At 38.7% G+C, this 19,793-nt stretch overlaps 1 protein-coding gene across 1 annotated transcript in view; it reads left to right on the top strand.

Moving 5' to 3' along the window:
- The window catches only part of vps13c (vacuolar protein sorting 13 homolog C), a 389,552-nt gene that overhangs the window by 161,385 nt on the left and 208,374 nt on the right, over positions 1–19,793 (top strand). Inside the window, 6 exon segments of the mRNA XM_073024838.1 lie at positions 4,173–4,320; positions 4,743–4,854; positions 9,199–9,344; positions 10,846–11,002; positions 16,170–16,249; positions 17,433–17,492. Coding sequence (XP_072880939.1) covers positions 4,173–4,320; positions 4,743–4,854; positions 9,199–9,344; positions 10,846–11,002; positions 16,170–16,249; positions 17,433–17,492 — 703 coding nt within the window.

The raw sequence follows: 19,793 nt of genomic DNA on the forward strand, positions 1-19,793 counted from the left end.
GCCAATGGAAATGAGAAAAGGCAGGTGCAGAAAATGAAATTAAGTAACGATTTTTGTTCAGTTTTATTAACTTACAGTGCAGCAAAAAATGTAATTTAGAAATAATAAGAAATAGTATGCATCTATATGTGTTCTGAGCCAAAACCTAGTAGATTATCAGACTAGAAGGTACATGGAGCATTGTAAAACAGAAGAGCTGATTGTGAGCTTCAGGTAAGTTGAAGGAACATATACAGTGGCATGCAAAAGTGTGGGCACCCTGGTCAAAATTGCTGATACTGTGAATAGTTAAGTGAGTAGAAGATGAACTGATCTCCAAAAGTCATGAAGTTAAAGATGAAACATTCTTTTCAACATTTTAAGCAAGATTAGTGTATTATTTTTGTTTTGAACAATTTTACAGTGGGGGAAAAAGGAAAAGAGCACCGTGCAAAAGTTTGGGCACCCCAAGAGATTTGAGCTCTCAGATAACTTTTACCAAGGTCTCAGACCTTAATTAGCTTGTTAGGGCTATGGCTTGTTCACAGTCATCATTAGGAAAGGCCAGGTGATGCAAATTTCAAAGCTTTATAAATACCCTGACTCCTCAAACCTTGTCCCAACCATCAGCAACCATGGGCTCCTCTAAGCAGCTGCCTAGCACTCTGAAAATTAAAATAAATGATGCCCACAAAGCAGGAGAAGGCTAAAAGAAGATAGCAAAGCGTTTTCAGGTAGCTGTTTCCTCAGTTCATAATGTAATTAAGAAATGGCAGTTAACAGGAATGGTGGATGTCAAGTTGAAGTCTGGAAGACCAAGAAAACTTTATGAGAGAACTGCTCGTAGGATTGCTAGAAAGGCAAATCAAAATCCCCGTTTGACTGCAAAAGACCTTCAGGAAGATTTAGCAGACTGGAGTGGTGTTGCACTGTTTCACTGTGCCACGACACCTGCACAAATATGACCTTCATGGAACAGTCATCAGAAGAAAACCTTTCCTGTGTCCTCACCACAAAATTCAGCCTCAGAAGTTTGCAAACAAGCCTGATGCATTTTGGAAATAAGTCCTATGGACTGATGAAGTTAAAATAGAACTTTATGGCCACAGTGAGCAAAGGTATGTTTGAAGAAAAAAGGGTGCAGAATTTCATGAAAAGAACACCTCTCCAACTGTTAAGCACGACAGTGAATCAATCATGCTTTGGGCTTGTGTTGCAGCCAGTGGCACGGGGAACATTTCACTGGTAGAGGGAAGAATTAATTCAATTAAATACCAGCAAATTTTGGAAGCAAGCATCACACCGTCTGTAAAAAAAAAGCTGAAGATGAAAAGAGGATGGCTTCTACAACAGGATAATGACCCTAAACACACCTCAAAATCCACAATGGACTACTCAAGTTGAAGGTTTTGCCATGGCCCTCACAGTCCGCTGACCTAAACATCATCGAAAATCTGTGGATAGACCTTAAGAGAGCAGTGCATACAAGACGGACCAAGAATCTCACAGAACTAGAAGCCTTTTGCAAGGAAGAATGGGCGAAAATCACCCAAACAAGAATTGAAAGACTCTTAGCTGGCTACAGAAAGTGTTTACAAGCTGTGATACTCGCCAAAGGGGGTGTTACTAAGTACTGACCCAGCAGGGTGCCCAAACCTTTGCTTCAGACCCCTTTCCTTTTTTGTTATTTTGAAACTGTAAAAGATGGAAATAAAAAAGTAATCTTGCTTAAAGTATTAAAGAAATGTGTCATTTTTAACTTTATGCCGTTTGGAAATCAGGTAATCTTTTACTATTCACAGTAACAGAAATTTTGACCAGGGGTGTCCAAACTTTTGCATGCCATGGTACCAATCCTCATAGAAGGATCTGTAGTGGAGAGAGTGAGCAGTTTCAAGTTCCTGGGTGTCAAGATTTCTGAGGACCTAAGCAGGTCTCAGTGTATCGAAAACACAAAGTACACTGCAGATACTGTGGTCAAAGCAACACGTACAACACGCTGGAGGAACTCAGCAGGTCGGGCAGCATCTATAGAAGCGAGCAGTCAACTTTTTGGGCCAAGACCTTTCATCAGGACTGAAGAGGGAGGGGTTAGGGGCCCTATAAGGAAGGTGGGGGAGGGTGGGAAGGAGAAGGCTAGTAGGTGCCAGGTGAAAAACCAATCAGAGGAAAGATCAAGGGGTGGGGGAGGGGAAGTAGAGAGGGGATAGGCAGGAAAGGTGAAGAAGGAATGTAAGGGGAAAGCACTTTGTGTAGTAGAAGAAGGCAGAATCATGAGAGAGGTGATAGGCAGCTGGAGGAGGAGGCAGAGTGAAACTGGGTTGGGGGAAGGGAGAGGGAGGGGATTACTCACAACACTTCACTTGTGAGTCTGTTGGAGTCATCTATTGCATCCGGTGCTCCCAGTGCAGCCTCCTCTACATTGGCGAGATCTGACGTAGATTTGGGGACCGCTTTGTCGAGCAGCTCCGCTCTGTCCACCACAACAGACGGATCTTCCAGTTGCCACCCACTTCAACTCTGCTTCACATTCCCATTCGGATATGTGCATACATGGCCTCTTCTATGTCATGATGAGGCCAAACTCAGGTTGGTGGAACAACACCTCATATACCATCTGGGTTGTCTCCAGCCCCTTGGCATGAGCACTGAATTCTCCAACTTCCGGTAATTCCCTCCCTCTCCCTTCCCCATCCCAGTTTCACTTAGCCTCCTGCTCCAGCTGCCTATCACCTCGCTCATGATTCTGCTTTCTTCTACTACACATAGTGCTTTCCCCTTACATTCCTTCTTCACCTTTCCTGCCTATCCCCTCCCTGCTTCCCCTCCCCTACCCCTTGATCTTTCCTCTTATTGATTTATTACCTGGCACCTACCAGCCTTCTCTTTCTCACCCTCCCCTCACCTTTTTAGGACCCCTGCCCCCTCCCTCTTCAGTCCTGAAGGAAAGTCTCTGCCAGAAACATTGACTGCTCGTTTGCACGGATGCTGCCCAACCTGCTGAGTTCCTCCAGCTTGTTGTATGTGTTGCTCAGTGTATCAATGCAGCTGTAAAGAAGGCAAGACAGTGACTGTTCGTCATTAGGAGTTTGAAGAAATTTGGTATGTCATCAAAAACGTGTACAGATGTACCATGGAGAGTGTTCTGACGGGCTGCATCACCGTCTAGTATTGGGGGGGGGGTGTGGTGAACTACTGCACAGGACTGAAAGAAGCTGCAGAGGGTCGTAAATTTAGTCTGCTCCATTTTGGGTACTAGCCTACAAAGTACCCAGGACATCTTCAAAGAGTGGTGTCTCAGAAAGGCAGCATTCATTATTAAGGACCCCCAGCACCCAGGGCATACCTTTTTCTCATTGTTGCCATCAGGTAGTGGGTAAAAAAGCCTAAAGGCACACACTGAGTGATTCAGGAATAATTTCTTCCGCTCTGCCATCGGACTCATAAATGGACATTGAACCCGTGAACACTACCTCACTTTTTAAATATATATTTCTGTTTTTGCCCTGTTTTAAATCTAAACAATATGTATATGTGTGCTGTTATTTATTTATTTACTTATTCTTCTATATTATGTATTGCATTGAATTGCTGCTTCTAAGTTAACAAGTTTCAAGACACATGTTGGTGATAATAAACCTGATTCTGATTATGCAGAAAGCTCTTCAATGTTTGCTACTAGATAAGAGAGCTAATGATATGCTGACTGAGGTATTCTGTAGCAATCTAGCCATTGTAAATGTGTTAGCGTTGACCACCCTGTCCCCAATATTCAAGCCCGAGACTGATTTTGTGACTACCTCTGTTATCTTCCCCTCTACCCTACCCAACCCAAACGCATCCTATTGACTGGAGATCTTCCCCGCTCCATCAGCAAACCACATCTGCCAAAGGATTTGCTGGAGATTGGATTATTACCAACAAGCTTAGCATTGACAAAGGTCAGGAAATTCCTCACTCACACCAGTCTGGTGTGATGAGGAGCCAGTTTTCTGGTTAATGGATAGTTTGGACAGTGGCTGACTCAGTGATTGATGGGTGCTGCAACTGTCCAGCAGTATCACCTATGTGCTGGTTGGTTAATAATATATTCTGAACATCAAACTAATTTCTCATGAATGATGTGAAAGGCAGCGGACTGTTTGAAAATGCCAGTGTTACACAAGAGTTTCTGATTGACATTTTTCCATCAGGACCGTGTTGCAGACCAGTCCATCTCAGGCTGACGTTGAAATATTGCAGCCCATCAACCTTCAGCTTGTAGTACAGAGGAATCTGGCAGCAGACTGGTATCACAATATCCCAAGTGTAGAAATCAAAGGAGACTTGAAAACTGTTAATGTGAGTAACATCGAGTTATATGGGTATTTTCATTATGTTTTCATTTAAAGGTCTTCATGTAAGTTAGGGCATAGACATAGTGCTTTGAATAAGGTTAGTGCCAAATGACAGTCTTCGTTGATTGTGTACTTGGATTACATATTACAAAATATGCAATGCAGAGAGGAAATGTTGTCAGGATATCCTCTCACAAATTACTAATCTTACCTGATGTTTATTGCTTTGAAAATATGACTCTGTTTGTGCTGTTCTCCCCATCACGTTTTTCCCTTCTATATGCTGTGCAAGCAGTGCTTAACTGGGAGAGCAAGATAAAAATCTGCCTACGAAACATCGCTAGTGTGCTTGTTCTTGTTAATGATTCTATTTCTGAAACTTTTTCCTCTGAAGTCCTGAAATTTTAACTTCTTGTTCTGTTTCAGGTTATCCTCGGTGAAGAAGACCTAACTGTTCTGATGAAAGTCATTGAGCAGAACCTCAGTGAAGGCAGCCAAAAACCAAGTTCACCCAAGGCACTGAAGGATGAAATAAAAAGTAATATTAGCATAATGTTGTTTGTACTAATTCACTTGTGAAACCCTGAACTTTTGCAATTGGGATAAAAAGCCAGTGAATTATGAAAAAACATCTGCGTTGTTTCAGGAAAGTCCGGTGACACTTTTGTTCCCCCCCCAGTATGTTCTTAGGTGTGTTGGTTGTTAATGCACGTGACTCATTTCACTGCATATTTCCTTTCAGCCCACAATGATGTTCTGAACCATCTAAAAAGTAAATCAAAACCCTCCAAAAAATGAATCTCTCCTACCTACATATCCCTCCATCTTCCTCACATTCATGTGTCTATCTAAATGCCTCTTAAAAATCTCTAACGTGTTTGCCTCTACCACAATACCAGGAAATGCATTTCGGGCATCCACAACTCTCTGAGTAAAAAATGTACCTCTCACATCCTCTTTGAACCTACCCCCTTTTACTGTCAATGCATGCTCTCTAATAGGAACTATTAGATATCTCTACCCTGGGTAAAAAATACTCGCTGTCTGCTCTATCTGTGCCCCTCAAATTTTATAAACCTCTATCAAGTCAAGTCACCTTTATTGTCATTTCGACCATAACTGCTAGTACAGTGCATAGTAAAAATGAGACAACGTTTTTCAGGGCCATGGTGTTACATGACACAGTATATAAAAAACTAGACTGAACTACGTAATAAAAAACCAACACAGAGAAAGCTACACTAGACTACAGACCTACACAGGACTGCATAAAGTGCACAAAAACAGTGCAGGCATTTACAATAAATAATAAACAGGACAGTAGGGCAAGTTGTCAGTTCAGGCTTCGGGTATTGAGGAGTCTGACAGCTTGGGGGAAGAAACTGTTACATAGTCTGGTCGTGAGAGCCCGAATGCTTCGGAGCCTTTTCCCAGACGGCAGGAGGGAGAAGAGATATGTATGAGGGGTGCAGATCTCCCCTCAGCTTTCGACGCTTCAGAGAAAACAACCCAAGTTTATCCAGCCTCCCGTGGAAGCACACGTCCTGGTAAACCTCTTCTGCACCCTCTCCAAAGCCTAAATATCCTTCCTATAGTGGGGTGACCAGAACTGTATGCAACACTCCAGATGTTGTCTAACATGTTTTATAAAATTGCGACATAACATCTTGACTTTTGAGCACAATGCCTCAACTAATGAAAGCAAGCATTCCATAAGCCTTCTTACCACCCTATCGACCTCTGTTGCCACTTTCAAGGAGCTATGAACTTGGACCTCAAGATCTCTCTGCTCAGAATACTGTTAAGAGTCTTGCCCTTATCAGTGTACTTTCTACTCGCATTTGCCCTACCAAGGTGCAATACTTCATATTTATATGGGTTTCTTTTCCCATATCTGCAATAGATATATATACCTCCACTGCCCTACCTTCATCAATCTCAAACATCACCTTGTTAGAAACAAGGTTTGCAGGTTCAGCAGGGTACCAAGAAGGCACATGGAATCTTGGCCTTCATTGCTAGAGGGATTGAACTTAACAGCACGGAGATTATGCTGCAACTGTACAGGGTACTGGTGGGGCCACACCTGGAGTACTGTGTGTAGTTTTGATCTCCTTACTTGAAGAAGGATATATTGGCTTTGGAGGCAGTGCAGAGGAGGTTCACCAGGTTGATTTCAGAGATGAGGGAGTTAGACTATGAAGGGAGCTTGAGTCGCCTGGGACTGTACTTACTGGAATTCAGAAGAATGAGAGGAGATCTTATAGAAACATAAAATTATGAAAGGGGTAGATAAGATAGAGGCAGGAAGAGTTGGGTGTGTAGATTTAAGATTGAGATGAGGAGGAACTGCTTTTCCCAAAGAGTGGTAAATCTGGAATTCTCTGCCCAATGAAGTAGTGGAGGCTACCTCAGTAAATATACTTGTGACAAGGTTGGATAGAGTTTTGCATAGTAGGGGAATTAAGGGTTATGAGGAAAAGGCAGGTAAGTGGAGATGAGTTCATGGCCAGATCAGCCTTAATCTTATTGAATGGCAGAGCAGGCTCAACAGGCCAGATGGCCTACTCCTGCACCTATTTCTTATGTTCTTATGAAAAACTCAATCAAGTTGGTAAGACAAACACAGGCAGTTGGGACTAAATCTCTGGGCAACAGAGTCAGCATGGATGATTCCATGCTGTATGACTTTACGATTCTATGTCTGTAATTGCCTACGGTAATTTGTTTGTTTGAGTCCACAACCATGTAAGTAAATGTGTAATGTGTTTAATTGAGCTTTTTAACACTGTATCTACCTGTGCATGAGATTCATTGCCACCTTTTTTTTCAGAAGTTTTGCTTTTTAGGGAATTCTTTGCCTTTTTTTTTACTTTTGGAGACTCAGATGCTCACAGGAACATGCCAAGCCTGATGTACTTTACGAAAGATATCAACTCAGGTTGTATACTGCTGTGCCAGGATACAGGTTCAGGTCTCTGCCTTCCTCACTGCTGTCCTGGGAATCCAGCATGAATCCCTGTCCATCAGTGCTTGCCCAGAAATGAATCGCTCCACAAATTGATGTGGAAAGGCTGCCTGTGAGGATTGATGTTATAATTGCCACTTTTTTCAGATGTTACGCTTTTAGGGAATTCTTAGTTTTTTTTTGAAAACTTTTTTTTATTGCATTTTTAAGTGATTACAAAGTATGGAAAAAAAATGTATATATCCCTTCCCCCCTCCCCTTAACCCCTCCCCCCTAACTTCCCTATAAAAAAAAGAGAAAGTAAGAAAGAAAAAAAAAGAAAGAGTGCCTGGTTGTTGGAAGATCTCCACATGCTCCATGGAGTTCTTAATAACTTTAGTATATATATTTATTTCTTTCCCCAAGTAACAAATTGTTTCATCTTCAGAGCACATATATATTTAGTCCTGTCTTTTGTAAATAAGGGCACCAAATTTTCAGAAATGTTTCATATTTATTTCTTAAATTATAAGTATTTTTTTCTAATGGAATACAGCCATAAATTTCTTTCTTCCAATAATCTATACTTAAATATGTATCCGATTTCCAAGTAACTGCAATAGCCTTTTTGGCTACTGCCAGTGCAATTTTTATGAATTCTTTCTGGTATTTATTTAGTTTGAGTTTCGGTTTTATCCCTTCAATATCACCTAGTAAGAGTAATATTGGATTATGAGGAAGTTGTATTCCTGTAATTTGTTCCAGTAAAAGTCTTAAATTTGTCCAAAAAGGTTGAATTTTAGAACAAGACCATGTAGAATGTAAAAAAGTACCAGTTTCTTGGTTACATCGGAAACACTGATCAGATAAACTTGAATTTAATTTATTTATTTTTTGTGGTGTAATATATAATTGATGTAGAAAATTATATTGCACTAATCTTAACGGAACATTTATTGTATTTGTCATACTATCAAGACATAGTCTTGACCAATTTGTTTCTTCAATTTTAATATTCAAATCACTTTCCCATTTTTGTCTTGACTTATGGACTCCTTGTTTAATTGCCTGTTTTTGAATCAAATTATACATACAAGATATAAATTTTTTAATATTTCCTTTTTGAATTAAAATTTCTATTTCATTAGATTTCGGCAATAACATTGTTTGACCTAATTTTTCTCTTATATAAGCCCTTAGTTGAAAGTAACAAAATAACTTTATATTTATTCTTTAATTGATCAAATGACATTAATATACCTCCTTCAAAACAATCTCCTATGTATCTAATCCCTTTTTGAATCCAATTATATAAAAGTTGATTGTCCATTGTAAAAGGAATAAGTCTATTTTGAATTAAAGATCTCTTTGCTAATAAAGATTTTTTTGTCTCATCATCAACATTTATCTTATTCCATAAGTCAATCAAATGTTTTAGTATAGGAGATTCTTTCTTTTCCCGTATCCATTTAGATTCCCATTTATATATAAAATCTTCTGATACGTTTTCTCCTATTTTATCTAGATCTATTCTAATCCATGCCGGTTTATCTTTCTCGAAAAAAGATGCAATAAATCTAAGTTGATTTGCTTTATAATAATTCTTAAAATTTGGAAGTTGTAACCCTCCTAGATCAAATTTCCATGTCAATTTTTCCAACGATATTCTTGACATCTTACCTTCCCAGAGAAAGTTTTTTTTTAAAGATGCATTTAGAGATGTTAGTAGTAATCCCTAGCAGGGGTTAAAATTTGCATTAGTGAAATTTGTGGTTTTGATTGTCCAGAAAGAGAAATTAAACACTTCAAAAACACAGTTTGCCTTTCTTGCAACAAATAAAACATTCTTGTATCTTTGCTGTATTGGTAAACTGGACTTCAATATTGTTGTTGAATTTAATTTTAATAATAGTTTGTGCATTGATGATTAAACAGGAATAAGTAAAGATCCCATTGAGACAGCTAAATTGGGCAAGATCGTGGGAAGTAGTAACTCAACAGCAGATCAACTCATGGAAATTATGAAAGGAAGCGTGCCAAATGATGTTATTAAAGTTCAGCTGAACTTTGAAATTAAAGAGGTGAGTTGTGGTTTCTGAGTTTGAAAACTAAAACCTTTAAGAGAAGCCTTACAGAATTGATTTTATTAATGTTGCCTAATAGTTTCAACTCCTACCTGAGCACGCTGCTAAACGTTTCTTGAAATGGGAAGTTCTCTTCGGAGCAAGCTGTGTAAAAGAGAGCATATAAAAAAACTAAATTAATTATTCACTGTTTATTTTGATCCTTTTGCTTTTGGAGAAAATAAGCAAGCAGAACTTTTACTGAACCAAATTGCAGAGGACCAACAACACAATTTGCAGTGCTGTTTTGTGAAATAAGTTGTGCAGAATGAATGATGGTACCCTTTGTTGTCAGAAGCTCCAAATTCTTAGTTCAATCTTGCGTAGACTGCAGTGAGCAAAGTTGAACAAAAATATCAAGAAATACCTCGACAACATTGACAATAAGGTGAAACTATGGCAGAATTCAGAGCAGGTGACTGCATGCCTGGAGAGTGGAGAATGTTGATCTAAGTTATTGTCAGTGTTGGCTTTGACCATATGTACAGTCGTTCTCCAGTTCAGAACTCTTAACTGTTTCTAACTCAACAATTCAATAGCCAGGACATGGAGCTGCCTTGTTTCACTGCGACTAAAGCTGAGGTTTGAAAACCATTTGGATTGATTGTGGCAGGTGAAGAGCAGAAGAGTTTTGTTGACATCCTTGCCATTATTTAATCTCAAATACCCATAATGCAGATAATCTCATTGCTGCTTTGGAACGTTGCATTTAAATTAGTTGCTTTTTTTTTCTACAAAAGTGATATATAACACTTCAAAATTAATTTTGTTCAGTATAAAAGACTTTGAGATATTCTGAAGGCAAATGCAACCATCACATTGCACACTACAAGCACACAGCAACATACCATAAGCAACATTGAGATGCTTGCCTGGTGTAACTATTTGACAGGGTGTAAGGAAAGTTGTTTCTTTGAAATTATACCCATACTTTAACCTGAACTCGAGGCAATTAACATGGTTTTGGGACAAAATGCTACCTCCAACAATATTGGATTCTGTTGCAACCACATAAAATGATCAGCCTTAATTCTGCTGTGGAATGGGTGCAAAGGGAAACCTGGCATCATGTGGTTTCACTTCAGGATCCTGTGCTTTCCAATGAAATATTAGTCATTATCAATTTTACAAAGTTATTCACATATAAGTTAATGCTTCATTTTTTAGTCATTTCCATCATCTGTCATTTCTGTTGTTACAACTATCATTTAGTTGTGCTTTCCTGCTGTCTGCCATCTTATCAGTAACATTTTCATTGATTGGGAGAGCCACAGTTCAATCCTGTGGTGGGAATGTAGGACAAAATCTACAAAGATTAATTTTTGAATTGTGATTAATCATTGATTTAATACCACAAATGAATTCTGTGCTACATCACAATAGAATGATAATAGAAGTAAAAACAAAACACTATTCATCTATTGTTTAGAAGAGTAATTGGTTTTTGTTATGATTTCAGGTCAAAGTAAAATTAACAAAAAAAATTAACAAGCATCAAAATCCATTTCTCGTGTTTCATGTGGCTCAATTGGGAACTGAAACCAAAATGAGAAACTATGATTTGAGTGCAACAGCGTACCTGAAGAAAATTGGTTTGAACTGCTGTGAATTTACAGGTAGGATGAATGCCTGAGAGAATCACAATAAAAGTAAAATGAAGTGTGTGAAAAGGTCTTCTCCTCGTCCAGGCATTTTGATGTGCTAACTTCACCATCTCACCACTCAGTTCTTCTGAGCACCCCTGTTGTGCTTCAAATACCCACTGAACTTCGTCAAAATGTGCATCAGTCTCAGTGCTTCTGATATTGATACTTATCCAGCCTGCACACTAGTTTTACCATCTGTGTCCATTGTATTACATAATCAAAAAGTATACAATGCTTTTTTCCTGTTAACATCAATTCTCCACATTCTCTACTATTTCCTGTAAACCTTTAAGTTTAATCTGAATACATTAGAATGAGAATTAGAAACACATCAAGGTTATGTCTGATCACCTACCTCAGTACCAGTTTCCAGCATTATCCATGTAACCTTAGATATTAGTTCTGAATTGACTCAAAACGAGAATCCTTTAAGTATCTAGAACAGTAAATCGATTAATTTAAGTTATCCATGTAGCCCTAGACCTAGATACCCATGGCCTTTAATATCCATAAGTATTTCCCTCTTAAATGCATGAGATATTCAGGTTAATCCTTTTTATTTTGTCAGTAAGAATTTTTTCCTTAATCTATTAAAATGCTCATGATGATTAAACCTTTAATTTTTGGCTGTGAATTTCAGCATTGAACTTCATTAGTCTTATAATTAAATTGGTTTTGTATTGAATATGGTAACATCTAATACTGCCACTAGTTACTGTTTACACCTACTTATTAGTTCAGGTGCATTAACACCAATTATCCTCATTTTGAATTGAACTTGCAGTCTTGCTGATGTCTGTTCATGTATTTCTCTTACTGTGGAGACAAACTGACTCCATTATAAGCTTTGCCTCATAGGTATTGTTACGTACCCCGTAACTGGGTCACTTACCAACAAAGATAGAGAGGTCCGTTGAAGTCTGATGGTACTATTTTTAACAGTATTTATTGATAAAAATACACAAAAATAATATCAATGCAAACATACAGATAATATGCATCGTCAATACTAAATCTAAAAGCGTGGGTATAATAATAATCAATAAGAAATAGCTCTATCGTTGTCTAGGGGATAATGTATTGTCCGATGGAAATATAAAAGTCACTTTAGTTCATTTAGGCTGCAGCCTTTGGTTGGAGTCAAGAGAGAGACGGATTTTTGTTTTAGAACTTGCCCGTTTTCCTTTTTATGATGTCGATCCTTCGAAATGTCGTCGGTGTCCTTTTCCTTTTAGCTAAGCCGTCTTCTGTGGTCAGTCCCACCAATTCCGAGGCAAATGGAAAAGGACGCACGTGGGCTTTCCACCGGCTTTCGCTATTACGCTGTCACGGGATTTCTAGCGTTTCTCCTGGTGCGTCTCCTGACCTGAATTAATAGCGATCTTGCGATTCTCAAAAAGGAGGGGGCTACTTTGTACCCTTCGGCCCCTCAGAGTTGGGGCACAGGCGTAACAGTATGCTTAACGTACAGTACATTATTGAACAATGTGTCACAGTATTTCTCATTATAAATATTTAACAAGTGTGTATTGAACTATATATTGTTTGAAGAGCCTTTGTGCTTCCATAAAATTCTCGAAGAAAAAGCGTATCTTTCTTGCAGCATTATTGTTGAATTGTTGCATGTTTCATTTTTAAAATTGAATCGTCTCCCCATGAGCAGCAATGGATGCAGGGGTGATGTTTCTTTTAGCTGGGAGTGTAGGGTCTGGGGTTTCAGAAAAAGGGGGATGCTGTTTGATTCAGAGAACACTGGAGGACTGTGGAGACAGTGTTGTAATCATTCCAAGCATAGTTGTTATGTAGAAGGATATGAGGAGAGTGCAGGAATTGGCATTGAGGCAAAAGATCAGCTATAATCGTAATGGGTCAAAGGGTTGTGTGGGCTATGCCTGCTCCTGTTTCTTATGCCATTACTTGTTTAGAAGGAATCAAATCCCTTCCTGCGGCAGTTCTGAAATTAATGCAAATATTGATGTGTTTTCCTCCACATGAACCAGAGTCATCCTTGCTTGGGTTTACTGCTGATGAATTCCTTCATGCCCTGAGTAGCTTGCCTGAAAATATCTGTTTTTGTTCAAACTAAAATCTGCCTTTGTGTAGAAAATAATCTTTGAGTGTTGAGCGTTCATTAAGTAGTCAAGGCTCATGGTTGAGGCCTTGGTGTCAGTGTGTCCAGAAATTGGAGGCCCAAGTTCAGGCCAGGGTTTGGAAATTGTAAGCACGGAAGTCCTGATGTTGGAGGCTTGTCTGTGTGTGTAATTGGGTGGGTGGGACGAAGCATCAGTGGACAGAGCTCTTGTTCTGTTTAGTTGATGTTGTATTGTTTTGCTGAAAATTGTGGGTGTGCAACGTTGACAATGGATTGTGTGGTGACTCTTGCAGACTACCTGCAGCACACCCTTAGGTGTGGTGTTCGTTAACCCAAATGATGCATTTCACTGTATTCTTCAATGTACAAGTGATAAATAACTTGATCTGTATCTGAAAAGAATTGATTTATTGTTCTGGATACTTAAAGGGTTCCCTTTTGTTTGGGTTAATTCAGAATGCAGAAAATGATCCATTCTAAATATTTTTCAGTGCAGAATAAACTTTTAAATTGTAACAGCAAAATTAACTAAATAATACTGAGAGTCAGAAACAATTCACTATGTTTTTTCCAGGACTTGGAATTTAACCGTTTTGTAGGATAAATAATTCTTGTTTAATTTAGATATACAGTGGCATGCAAAAGTTTGTTTATCCCTGGTCAAAATTTCTGTTACTGTGAATAATAAAAGATGACCTGATCTCCAAAAGGCATAAAGTTAAAGATGACACATTTCTTTAATATTTTAAGCAAGATTACTTTTTTATTTCCATCTTTTACAGTTTCAAAATAACAAAAAAGGAAAAGGGCCTGAAGCAAAAGTTTGGGCACCCTGCTTGGTCAGTACTTAGTAACACCCCCTTTGGCAAGTATCACAGCTTGTAAACACTTTCTGTAGCCAGCTAAGAGTTTTTCAATTCTTGTTTGGGTGATTTTTGCCCATTCTTCCTTGTAAAAGGCTTCTAGTTCTGTGAGATTCTTGGGCCGTCTTGCATGCACTGTTCTTTTAAGGTCTATCCACAGATTTTTGGTGATGTTTAGGTCGGGGGACTGTGAGGGCCATGGTAAAACCTTCAGCTTGCGCCTCTTGAGATAGTCCATTGTGGATCTTGAGGTGTGTCATTATCCTGTTGTAGAAGCCATCCCCTTTTCATCTTCAGCTTTTTTTTTACAGACGGTGTGATGTTTGCTTCCAAAATTTGCTGGTATTTAACTGAATTAATTCTTCCCTCTACCAGTGAAATGTTCCCCGTGCCACTGGCTGCAACACAAGCCCAAAGCATGATCGATTCACTGCTGTGCTTAACAGTTGGAGAGGTGTTCTTTTCATGAAATTCTGCACCCTTTTTTCTCCAAACATACCTTTGCTCACTGCGGCCAAAAAGTTCTTTTTTAACTTCATCAGGCTACAGGACTAGTTTCTAAAATGTATCAGGCTTGTTTAGATGTTTGTGCAGGTGTCGCTGCACAGTAGAGCAGTGCACCACCACTCCAGAGTCTGCTAAATCTTCCTGAAGGGTCTTTTGCAGTCAAACGAGGGGTTTTGATTCGCCTTTCTAGCAATCCTATGAGCAGTTCTCTCAGAAAGTTTTCTTGGTCTTCCAGACCTCAACTTGACCTCCACCGTTCCTGTTAACTGCCATTTCTTAATTACATTAGGAACTGAGGAAGCGGCTACCTGAAAATGCTTTGCTATCTTCTTTTAGCCTTCTACTGCTTTGTGGGCATCATTTATTTTAATTTTCAGAGTGCTAGGCAGCTGCTTAGAGGAGCCCATGGCTGCTGATGGTTGGGACAAGATTTGAGGAGTCAGGGTATTTATAAAGTTTTGAAATTTGCATCACCGGGCTTTTCCTAACGATGACTGTGAACAAGCCATAGCCCTAACAAGCTAATTAAGGTCTGAGACCTTGGTAAAAGTTATCTGAGAGCTCAAATCTCTTGGGGTGTCCAAACTTTTGTATGGTGCTCCTTTCCTTTTTTTCCCACTCTAAAATTGTACAAAACCAAAATAATACACTAATCTTGCTTAAAACGTTGAAAAGAATGTCTCATCTTTAACTTTATGACTTTTGGAAATCAGTTCATCTTCTACTCAACTATTCACAGTAACAGAAATTTTGACGAGGGGTGCCTAAACTTTTGCATGCCACTGTATGTATTCCACAAAGTTAAGGCTTTTAAAGTGAAGTTTAATCCTTTGTGCTTTCACCTCATTTGAGTTTTGTCTACCTCCAACATTTCTCTTCCTGGAAGCAGATGTTGGAAACACCACTGGTGTCCCATCAAGCACTATGCTTCAGAGTGCTGATTTTTTACTGTTTGTTTATTGCTGGAGACCCAGATGTTCACAGGAACATACTCAGCTTCATGTACTTTATAGAGGGCATCATACAGGAACCCGGCATGAATCCCTGACCACTGGCGTTTGCCCAGAAATGAATCACCCCACAAGTTGATGTGAAAAGCTGCCTGTGTTGTACTAATATAATTAATATATATATAAAAAATTATATATATTATATATATATAAATGATTTAGACGAGGGAATTAAATGCAGTTATCTCCAAGTTTGCGGATGACACGAAGCTGGGCGGCGGTGTTAGCTGTGAGGAGGATGCTAATAGGATGCAGGGTGACTTGGATAGGTTAGGTGAGTGGGCAAACTCATGGCAGATGAAATTTAATGTGGATAAATGTAAGGTTATCCACTTTGGTGGCAAGAACAGGAAAACAGATTATTATCGGAATGGTGGCCGATTGGTGTTATTGTACACCAGTCATTGAAAGTGGGCATGCAGGTACAGGAGGTATTGAAACCCTGGCAAAATTTCAGTGCTCCAGTGATGTTGGTTGAACTTGTTTAAAAGAAAGCTGTACTGTTTAAGAATCAGTGTTTTAATATTTTTGACTATTTTATGTTGATAAATTTTATTAGATTTCTATGCAATTGCCTAGCTTTATTCTCATTGTTTGAATTACTTCCACACATGAAATCTAGCCAGATGTTCTCAGAATAATGCCTGATGCTTATTTTGTTGCAGATTCAAATAACAAACCACTTAATTTGATCAGTTCTTCAGACAAAACTGGAGCGGATCTTCTAAAAGTGCAATATATCAAGGTAGTGGTTCATACACGATAGTGTTTTTATACATGGTAGCTAACTGCAGTAAGAAAATGCATTTTGGTTAAAAGCAGCCGGTAATATTGGTGACAATTAATTTTTACTCTTAACAATGTCTGAGTGAACCTAACTACTTCAAGTAATGCTTGAAAGCAGAAAATACTGGAGATACCGAGCAGGCTGGACATCAACTGTGAAAAGATTGTTGGCTTTACATCAGAGTTGGAAAATTGAAAAATAAAGCCTGTTTTAATTTTAAGAGAAAGGATCAGTGAAAGGAATGTTTGTGATTGGATGGAGGCCAAAATTGCCCTGGTGATGCCATCTTAGATATGGTGAAGAATGCTTGTTAATAACATTTGATATGTTGGAGGAAAATAAGGAAGGGATTAGAGAGTAAAGGGAGATGAAAAACAATACTGTAGCCATGTGGTGCTGAAACCAGTTTTGCTGGAGATCTGAAGTGAAAGAGAATGGTGGGAATACTCAGCAAATCAGGTTACGTCTTGAACAGAATAAAACTGGGCTTCTGAAACAGGGCTGTAATCTCCCACCAGACCTTGTCAGTTCTGACACAAACAGGAAAGGCTGATTATCTGAAATTGTTGTCCCCAGTGTTGCAGGATTCCTAGTTGAAGATTAAGAGTTGTTCTTTGAGATTAAATTAAACATTGCTGACAGACAAAAGCAGAGGTCGCATTGCGATGAAGAATTAATGTGTATCCGGGCACATCTGATTTGATGTCCATCCCATTACAGACATTCTCTTTATTCTGTCCATTCATCTCCCCCATGCAAATTATATGTGTTCATTAATTCTGTTGTAAATTTAAGAACGTGCTTCTCTTTCTTTAGAAGCTGTTTGACCTGCTGAGCAGCTTCACCATTTTCTCCTTATTACAGATCTCTGGCACTTACAGTTTAAAAAAAAAACTTACTGATGTATAATCCTTTCAAAAAATATCCCAAAAATATGTCAGCATCGATAGACATTTTTCAGTTAAGTTCTCCCAGGCTGTAAATTGTGGCAAAGGATACACATGAAGAAAAGTGTGTAAATTATAAGGTTTGAAGAATGGTGAGCAAATAAACAAGTGAATAGGACTAGTTACTAGAACTGTCTGTATATTTTTAAATTTTAACATTATAACTTTGTGATCAGTGATATTTTTAATTACAGGCAGATCGAAATGGACCACATTTCAAAACCACTTATGATAGTACTGAGCAAAAGATGACGGTAAGTACAGGATATTCAAAGTGGATTGAATGTGAAACTTTTTATTGCTTTTCCTCTCGAAGACTCTTCCCAAGTTTCCACAGATGCTGGCAGATTTGCTGGATTTTTCCAGCATTTTTTTCAGATTCCTAGCAACTTCTATAATAAACTACAAGGAGTTGTGCATTTTTTAGTTCCAATGTGTTTCAGTTCTCTCTCTAATCACTGGGATCATACATAATGTTACCTGCATGGTTTTGATTTCCTTCCTATTATAGACATCCTCAGTTTTCTCTACCCCTTCCCCTGTCTTCAACTTACAACATACTGCTTTTATGATATGTTTGCCTGCATTTCACTGCTTCTTCCACCAGATATTCATTATATAACATAATTTATTAACGAAGAGCCAATAAACAAATATGTCCGAATGAGGGTCTTAGCCCAAAACATCGACTGTATATATTCATTTTCATAGAATCTGCCTGCCCTGTTGAGTTCCTTCAGCATTTTTTGTCTGTTGCTCTGGATTTCCAGCATCTGCAGAATACCTTGTGTTTAAAATAATATAGATGCTGGTAAATGGAAGATTGGCAACCATATTGCCTTGTGTAAGGAGATTGTGAGTTCAAGTCCTACCCCATTTCTGTAGATCCAAGCAAGCACATTATTTCTGAAATGCAATAACTTAGTTCCATCAGTTTAAGGATGGATGTAAAAGTGTCAATGGAATTATTTAGAAGAATTGCAAGAGAACAGCAAATTTGAGTCATAAAGTTACCGCAATATTAATTAAAGAGTTCAGTATTGCAATAGGCTGTGGGGCATGCTCGGGAGATTTTCAAATGAAGCCATACGTGTGGAGCATGGAAAGAAAAAGGGGTGATCACTTTAGGGCGTTCTACAAGTCTCTGAACAGTCAGTGGGAAATTGAGTAAATAAATCACAGAGATTTGTGAAATTAGGCTGAAAGTAATAATGAATTTCAACATCTCAACATTATGTGGATTGCCATAGCAAGAAATATGTAGGCAAGGGGAAGCAGAACTTTTATACTGTGTTTCGGTGTGCTTTATATGAGCCAGTACATAGATAGTCCAAGAGAAGGGACAGTACTGGACCTAAAGTTTGAGAAAAGAGCTGGATAATTAGTGATAGGCTGCATTTGGATATTGTGTACAGTACTGGCCACTACACAGAGACTGCAGAGAAGACTCAGTAGGGTATTGCCTGGTTTAAGTTGAGGGGAAGGAGATTTAAATGGGAGAGTTTAAAACTGAGGGATATCAACATCGGTTTGTTAACTGAGATCCTCTAACTAATTAGATGGAATTTTTTTTTGTAAGAGGTAACTAAGTATATCAATGATACAATAATCCAAGGTTACTTTCTTTCACTATATGTTACAGAATTACTTAAAACATTCATGTAGAAGTGTTTGACAAGTCATTATTGTTATGGAATATTATCACTTTCTTAAGTTGGTTCATTAAAGCTCAGACAATTATATGTACTTTTCTTTGGGCAATTTGATTGTCATGAAGTGAGCTGGCAAAGTTGGCTTAAAAATGTTGAAAATTCTCAGCAAGCCATGTGAAGAGAGAGAAAATTAGTGGCTTTTCAACTGAAATGAAAAAAAGTTAGAATTCAAATATATTTAAATTTCAGTGAGTGCGAAGGGTTGAAGAGAACAAAATAATGTCTTAATAGTCAAAGGATATTGACCCACAGTGTGCTGAAGTTTGTTAATTGCAGTTAATCTGTCTGGAGGAAATGCGGATAGATGATTGAGGACAGAGGAGTTTTGAACTATAAGGTATAGAACTCTCTTGTTTCTGGAAATGTACAATGAAGGAGGATGCTGAGAATATTCATTGGGTGAGGCAGTTTCAGTACAAAACAAAAACATGTTAGGGTGGATGGAGAATGCCTGTGCATAGCTTTGTTTAATGTAGGGAAGCTGATGTACCACACAGTCCTTGACAGGTCTGGGTCAACATCCAGTGGCATGGAGTGCAAGATGACTGGGGACCTTTCACTGCTGCAGCCTTCCTCTACCTTCACTGCCATTATAATGTGTCATCACCTTCTGCCAGTTCCACCGTTGAGGATTTTGTTGGATTTCTCTTTGTTTGGAACCTCCCCCTTGATTTTACTGCCATGGCTAACCCTACCAGGAGCTAAGCACCAGTTAGCATTGCTCTTGGGATCTCAGGACCTCACAAGCATCTCCACCATGACAAGGTAACAATCCTTGGAGAAGGCATCAGATCTAATTAGTTGGAAATGAGATGCTGTTCCTTGATCTTACATTAGGCTACA

The sequence above is a fragment of the Hemitrygon akajei genome, chromosome 21 (assembly GCF_048418815.1).
Source record: "Hemitrygon akajei chromosome 21, sHemAka1.3, whole genome shotgun sequence".
Lineage (NCBI taxonomy): Eukaryota > Metazoa > Chordata > Chondrichthyes > Myliobatiformes > Dasyatidae > Hemitrygon > Hemitrygon akajei.